At 37.3% G+C, this 7,196-nt stretch overlaps 1 protein-coding gene across 1 annotated transcript; it reads right to left on the bottom strand.

Moving 5' to 3' along the window:
• Positions 1 to 2,422: 2,422 nt before the first annotated feature.
• LOC131011951 (phosphatidylinositol 4-phosphate 5-kinase 1-like) lies at positions 2,423 to 6,652 on the bottom strand. The gene is made up of 8 exons (XM_057939851.1): positions 4,994 to 6,652; positions 4,755 to 4,919; positions 4,494 to 4,659; positions 4,216 to 4,326; positions 3,938 to 4,131; positions 3,721 to 3,851; positions 3,536 to 3,629; positions 2,423 to 3,173 (listed from the first exon to the last, which is right to left on the bottom strand). The coding sequence occupies exons 1-8, from the start codon at positions 6,196 to 6,198 to the stop codon at positions 2,867 to 2,869; spliced, it is 2,373 nt and encodes a 790-aa protein (XP_057795834.1). The 5' UTR covers positions 6,199 to 6,652; the 3' UTR covers positions 2,423 to 2,866.
• Between the last annotated feature and the right edge of the window lie 544 nt (positions 6,653 to 7,196).

The raw sequence follows: 7,196 nt of genomic DNA, 5'->3' as shown, positions 1-7,196 counted from the left end.
TTAAAAATAAAATTAAATAATTTTTTATTTAACCAAATAAAATTGATCAATCATTCCACCAATTAAATGTGAAATTTTGGTTTCAAGATTAAGAGCATCCTTTTATATAGGTTTAATTTTGGTGAAATCTCATAAAAAAATCAATGTCGGATGAAAAGATTTAGATAAATAAGAATGAATAAATATTAAATTCTTTGGAGAATTAGGATAAATAAAAATGCAAAAATATGGTGATGCAACATAGGAGTATTCCATTTTTTATTATATATGTGATGATATTAATATTTATTCTCGTCCCAAACCCATATAATAATACCAACTAATTTCTTGATTTTTTTTAAATTTATAAAATATGTATATAAATAAATAAAATATAAATCAATAATTGGTTGATAATCTCGATAAAATTTCAAACAATAAGAATCTATTTATTTCAAATACATTTAAATATATTTTTACTATTTTTTCAAAGTTAAGTATCTTTTTATTTAGATTTTTAAATGGCAAAGTTTAATAATCCTTTATTTAAATTTTGAATTGTGAGATTTAATATAAATTCAATATATATGAGAATGTGTTAGATCAATTCAGGAATGATAATTTATTTGAAATTATTTTTCATGATCAAATTAAATTGAAGAATCTATTTATTTTAAATGCATCTCAAATTTATCCTTTTATTTATGTTTTTTTCATGGTGAAGTTCAATTTAAGATCAATGCATGAATGATAAAATATCAATGTGAGAACGATGATAAGCTAATATATACATGGAGATTAAGCCTTTTTTTAGTGCAAAAATATATATGAAATAATTTAATTTGAAATAAATGTCATATATGAGACACATTCTTACAAAACTTCATCAATTCTACACTTATTATGACCATAATGATATATCTTAATATCATTTTCTTTATTTTATATGACGAAATTAAATTAAATAACTTATTTATTTAAAATACATTTAATTATTATTTTATTTTATATGACCACATTCCATTGAAGAACCTATTTATTTTAAAAACATCTATATTTTATTTAGGTTTGCAAATATTGAAATCTAATTACAATTTTTTTTAGAGTTTGAATTATGATGTTTAATATAAATTTAATGTGAAAAACTATTGCAACTATAAGAAATGTGAAAAACTATTTATTTGAAATACATATTATAAGTATTTCTTATCTAGATTTTCCCATAATTAAATTTAATAGAATATTAATGGGGAAAAGCTAGATGACCTAATGTACTTATGGAGATTGAGCATTTTATTTAGGTAATGAATTGATGAAGTTTGGTATAAATTCAATGTGGGATGGATGAAAATAAATGTAAAAATGTCATATAGTGTAGAATTGAGAATGAAGTAAATACTACATTGTGAGAGTGCCACATAGGATAGAGAATGATGGAGAATGCTCCAATATGTATCATATTAAATAATAGATAGATTTATATTGAATAATACAGTTTCTAACGGGATGGTTCATTATTTCATCGACGAAATTTTTAAGATAGAATATAAATTATTATTATTTTTTTAATTATGAGCTTTTTAAAGTGAAAATATAAGTTAAAGATACTCCCTCCATCTCACTCTAATAAACTCGTTTTTCTTTTTGGGACGTTCCATTAGAATATGTTTGTTTTTCATCTTGAGTAAAAAATGTACGTATTGATCACACGGTTCACACCACTTTCATTCTAAAAAGTAAATTTATTAATTTTCGTGCCCAAAGGAAGTGGAACAGATGAAGTATTTTTTAAAGAAATCGAGTGGATTGAGGATACAAGTTACGATAATTAATCCTTGAAACTTATATGTAGGAAAACAAGTAAAAATAAAAATAAAAATAGGGGCTTTTACAGAAAAAGAAAAAGAAATAACAGAGGTGAAAGAGACCGATGCATAGGATGAGAGAAGCAATAGACAAGGGAAGATCCCAATCACACAAAAGAGAAGCCAATACAGTATTTAGATAGGCCCCACCCCTCCTTGGCAACTTTGACCGCGCTACTATTTTTCTTACAACGTAAAAAGGCATACATCATTTGACTAAATTACCCTCGCCTCTTCTAACAGCACATGTTGTTGCTCTTAGGGCGTGTTTGAATGGGGACCGGATTTTTGGGGTCAATTGCCCCATTTGTTATGGCAAAACCATTCTTTTAAAGGACTGCTTCATATTTTCTTCAAAAGAAGAAATAACAAATCCTAGTTTCATTTAATAATTTCGTCTACAATAATTAACAATCAAGTACTGTCAAAAGATGTGATGATGGGGGTGGAGTAAACAAAGTGGGCAACAAACAAGAAACACAAGCGCTTCTTTTCACCTCACTTTCTCTACTTTTCATGTGTTTACACACAGCACACACAACCCCTTCTCTCTCTCTAGTTGTGGGGTAAAGGGAGTGGGGGTCAAGGGCTTTTTTATATCAAACAAGTCAGATATCTCAACCAAAAAATAAATAAACTATGCAAACACTTTTTTCCTATAATCTGTACACTTCATTATTGAAATCCCTCCACCAATATTTTGAATCTTTTTTTTGTTGAGGAAACAGTTGAGCTCCGTTCCCTATGCCTATCTTTCAAATCTTCTTCACATTTCTTGGTGCACATACCAAAAAAAATGCATCAAAAAGAAAATTAACCCCACAACCAATTTTCTCCCTTCTTTTCCCACCATTTTCATGTGTACAAAAACTCATAACTTACTTCCATCAACGGCTGGCCGATCCACAAAACTCGGCCCCGTTGCCCCTTCCCGGCTGCAATGCCACGAGCACGGGTGCCTCTCCGGGCATTTGCTCATACAGCCATGATTTGAATTTAGAAGCTTCGTGTTTTCTTGCATCTCATCTATCCTCGATGAATATTCTCCCCACAAAATCCCGAAATCTCTTGGAGTAGAGCTTAGGATCGACTGCTGAAATTGAGGTAGGGTCAACTTGCAACGATTTGTAGGCGTGCTCGAGCTTCTTGGTAATATCATAATCTTGTAAAATGTCTATGATGCCAAAGTAGAGGACCACTTCATAGATTTCACCACTGCGTGAGGATGTCAGGCTGCTCAACCCTCCCGGTGTGTATTGGTCCACGCTCCTACGAGCAGCTCGCTCGGCTCTTGCCGGCATGTTGGCCCCGAGCCTGATCAATGGTTTCCTGATAAGCATTGGACTAAATTAATCAAGAGGTGAAGAAATTTTTAATAAAATAAAATGATGATCCCAATATTGACCTGTCTGTCTTAATGGTTTTCCTAAAAATCCGGTACTTATGCTTTTACTAAACCTTAATCTTAAATTTGACCATATGTATCAAACTCTTATCCAAAGAAGCAGCAATTATAAAGACCAAACTCTAAGCATATATGATATACCCCACATAACTATATTTGATATACAACCACTTAGATTTATTGCCATCAATTTGAAGGCCCTCCCAATTATATCAAAGACTAATATATTTATCATAAAACAAGCCATCGCCATCATAAAACAAATCAACTATCAGCCGTCGCATACCTGCCAGATAAGACCCGGTCCATGTCTTGCAGTTCGGCTTCAAGGAAACGACAGCCACGCATGAACTTTTCGTTCTTGTATGAATCACTTTTCCCTGAGGAACCAGTAACTTGTTATCAGCAATCTTCATGCTCCGCAAAATAATGAATCCATATAGATGAAAAAATTGGTAAAAATAAGTTTACCTGTGCGCAGCAGAAACGGTGATAAACCAATCTTGTCGCCAGTACTAACATCACGGAAGTGAAGGCCGACTAAGAGACTGTAATCCATTATTCGTTCTGTCTCCAGGAACTCACAGTCGCGATCAATTTGTCTGGAAGTTTGATTCAGGATATTAGGAAAGAGCAAATATGAAAAAATGCAATAAACTATATATAAAGAAGAGACATGCAAACTAACTTGATAAGTTCTTGATACCAATTTGTTTGCAGCCTAAACACATAGTTGAGGTCAAGGTCTTTCAAGGTCGTTGTCTCATCAATATCTCCCTTAAGCTTATCAGTTGTGCGACCATGGGAGGATCCTTTCAAATCGAACCTTCTATGGATTCGATACTCTGAGCAGAACAAATTCCCCATCACAATGAACCGCGTCTAGTATATAAGAAAATGCGATGTAGATTAGACTCAATATACATATGCTGTAACTAAAATTTTCAGCAATTAAGCACCACCTACCTTGACACCACCCACCGGCTTCACGCAATGAACTCCATAGAACTTCGTCACCAGAGAATTTTCATAACGACAGACGTGCTGATAGTAACTAGGAAGCATCTTTATAAGCACCTAAAAGAACAAAACAATTGCGATGATTACGTATGGATTAGAGATTTCCAAGCAGTAGGGACTCTAATATTTTATAATTAGAGTCCAAGTTGTATTTTTCAAAATGCTCTAAAGCAGATATCTTCACGTTCCAAACTTAAACAAGTCAAAAAGAGAAAGCAACCAACCTTGACTTCTGATTTCTTCACAGTTTTGATCATGAAACGATCGTCCTGTGTTAAGTAAAAGAAACTTCCACTCTTCCCAGGAGATGAAAGCTCCCTCAACGCATCATCTCCACAAATGGCTAACATGTAATCCGCGGGGTCTATTTGAAATAGCTGCCTTAAATGTCTGATAATTCACAAATTTAGATTGAAAATTTCAGCAATTAATAAACCCAAACAAACATATTAGAAAATGACAAAAACTGCAAATTTGTTGATCACCTAAACACGACCGGATTGTAGTCCTTCCACCGGAACTCAGCGGACTGATGTGGCGGCGTGATTTTGGACCCTTCGGAGGGAAACCTAGTCCAGAATTTCTCCTTACTATCAAAATCACTCAGCTTGAGATCGCGCAAATTAGAAGCATGCTTCCCCACAGAATGCCTTCACACAAATTCAATAAAAATCAACTACTGTGAATAAGTAAAATCACATATAAGAGACGAAAGCCAAGCTACCTTATGCCGAGCTGGAGATTGAGCATGAGCTCGTAATTCTTGTGCCCTTTCGAAATGGTCTCCCCTGGCTTCTTCGCCTCGCCGCTGTTAAAACAGCAGGGGTTCCTCCTCCTGAACTGCTTAATCCCATCTTGATTCAACACGAAGCCATTATCAATAATGTCGCAAGTAATATCCCCGGCTTCCCCATCCGCTTCCCAAATACAAATCCTCGGAAAAGCCCTCTCCGCCGCCCCTCCGTCCACAGACGACCTCTTCTTACCGCCAGCCACCGCCACAGCGCCCTCCTCCCCAACAACCATCAGCGGCGCCGACAGCTTATGACTGAAGCCTTCTCCGCCGCCCTTGACGGCGTGAGCAGGATAAAATGTGCCATTCAATATTTGCGCCTTGCTGCTGCTATTGCTATTGCTCCGGCACAAGTCATTCGCCCAGCTCCCGATGTAACAGCTCCCGTCCGGCCATGTAAAAACGCCCTGCCCCTTCGGAACGCCGTTTTCCCAATTCCCGTCGAATCTATTCCTGTTGTTCCAAACCAAAACGCCTCTCCCGTGAATGATTCCGTTCTTCCATTCACCAATATATTCATTCCCATTGCTCCATAGATACCTCCCCTGCCCGTCCTGTAAATTCCTCTTCCACTGCCCCTCGTAGTAATCACCATTGCTGTAATGCTTGATTCCGTAGCCGTGCTTCCGATCCCCCGACCACGAGCCTCGGTACATATCTCCATCCGGACCAATAAACGTGCCTGTGCCCTCCATCCGACCCGACTTGAACTCGCCTTCGAAAGTCGCTCCCGACGGCCACGAGAATTTTCCTTTTCCACTTGCTTTCCCCTTCTTCCACTCGCCCTCGTACATGCACCCGTCCTCCCACAGGTACTTGCCCGATCCGTGGGGAGTGTTGTTCGAGAACGTTCCGATGTACAGATCGCCGTTGGGGAGCCGCTTCTCCATAACCCTAGCTGAGCTGGCATCGGAAATCGAGGTCGGAGCGACGCGCCGGCTCGCCGCCTGCGACTTGCTCCGCGGAATGATGATTACTGACCTCGGCGTCGTGGTGGTGGTTGTGGTAGCGGCGCTGTCTATCGATTTCTGATTTTCTCTCTCTAGATTGTCGTCGGTTGGTTGAACCTTCTTCACTGTGATTTCCGGCAGCGGCTGTGGCTCCGGCATTTTCCCCCCTTTTTCCGTCAATGGCATAAATAAACTAGGCGTTTTTCTGTTTCTGTTGTGGTTGTAGAGTGTTCTCCTGCTCAACTATTGCCGGAGGAATGGAGAGAAATCGAGCTCCGGCAGCATTTTGCCGGCGATTTTTATACGTTTTGAAATGTGGTAGAAGAGAGAGAGAGAGAATAGCTTGGAATCCCAACAAACAGAAGAGTAGAGGTAAGGTTTGTATCGAGAGATGAAACTGAAATCAATCAATAAACAAGGGACTCAGAAAAAAGCAATCTGGACAAAATAAAATAGAAATATAATATTGGTATTGCTAATTTAAAGAAAAAGAAAAGAAGAGAGAGAAAATGAATTAGTGTGTGAGATGTGTGAGAGAGAGGGGGAGCAATTAAATTAGCCGGCGTCGCATTTGTGGTAAAGAGATTATAGCATTGTTTCAGCTGGCCTTGGGAGAAACGCCTATACATACAACACTGAAATATCATCGTCCAATCCTCTATGCTGCTATACTATACACACACACGCACATCACACTACATGCACGTGCAACGCCAAATGACGAGAATACCCTGCCCCAACACAGGAATATCTCTCTGACTCCGTCGTAACGTGACGGCGGCGCTGCCTCGGCTGCCAGGACAGGTCATTTTTGTTCACGATTATGCCCTTGCTATTTCGGTGTTATTACAAGACAAGACTGTTTCTCCTACTGTTTTGGAGTGAAACGGCGTCTTCAATTTGGGTGGATAATTAATTATTTGATTGCAGAATCTCAGTTGCTTAGTTTGGTAAATAGATTAAAAGCCTCCATAATTTTGTCCTTAAATATTGATTAAAATTTAATAATATATAACGACTTTGGATTGATTTTTAATTAGTCTGGTTAAGAACTTTTTTATTTCTTTTTTCCTTTTGCCATTTGGTGAGCTATATTTCATAATGTAATACGGATCCAATGATTAACAGATTGACATCTGTATTTTTGTGTTTAGTCAACTCTGGAATAATATTATCAACCTTCC

This window comes from Salvia miltiorrhiza, chromosome 2 (assembly GCF_028751815.1).
Source record: "Salvia miltiorrhiza cultivar Shanhuang (shh) chromosome 2, IMPLAD_Smil_shh, whole genome shotgun sequence".
Taxonomy (NCBI): domain Eukaryota; kingdom Viridiplantae; phylum Streptophyta; class Magnoliopsida; order Lamiales; family Lamiaceae; genus Salvia; species Salvia miltiorrhiza.
The sequence above is the reverse complement of the archived record's forward strand: the minus strand, read 5'-3'. Positions and strand labels throughout refer to the sequence as shown.

Excerpts from the sequence above, each read along its gene's own strand:
- LOC131011951 (XM_057939851.1), bottom strand. The coding sequence starts at position 6,198 with ATGCCATTGACGGAAAAAGGGGGGAAAATGCCGGAGCCACAGCCGCTG. Across the intron at positions 4,327-4,493 it reads TGAAGAAATCAGAAGTCAAG|GTGCTTATAAAGATGCTTCC; the intron begins GTTGGTTGCTTT and ends TTGTTCTTTTAG. Across the intron at positions 3,630-3,720 it reads ACCGTTTCTGCTGCGCACAG|GGAAAAGTGATTCATACAAG; the intron begins GTAAACTTATTT and ends CTGGTTCCTCAG.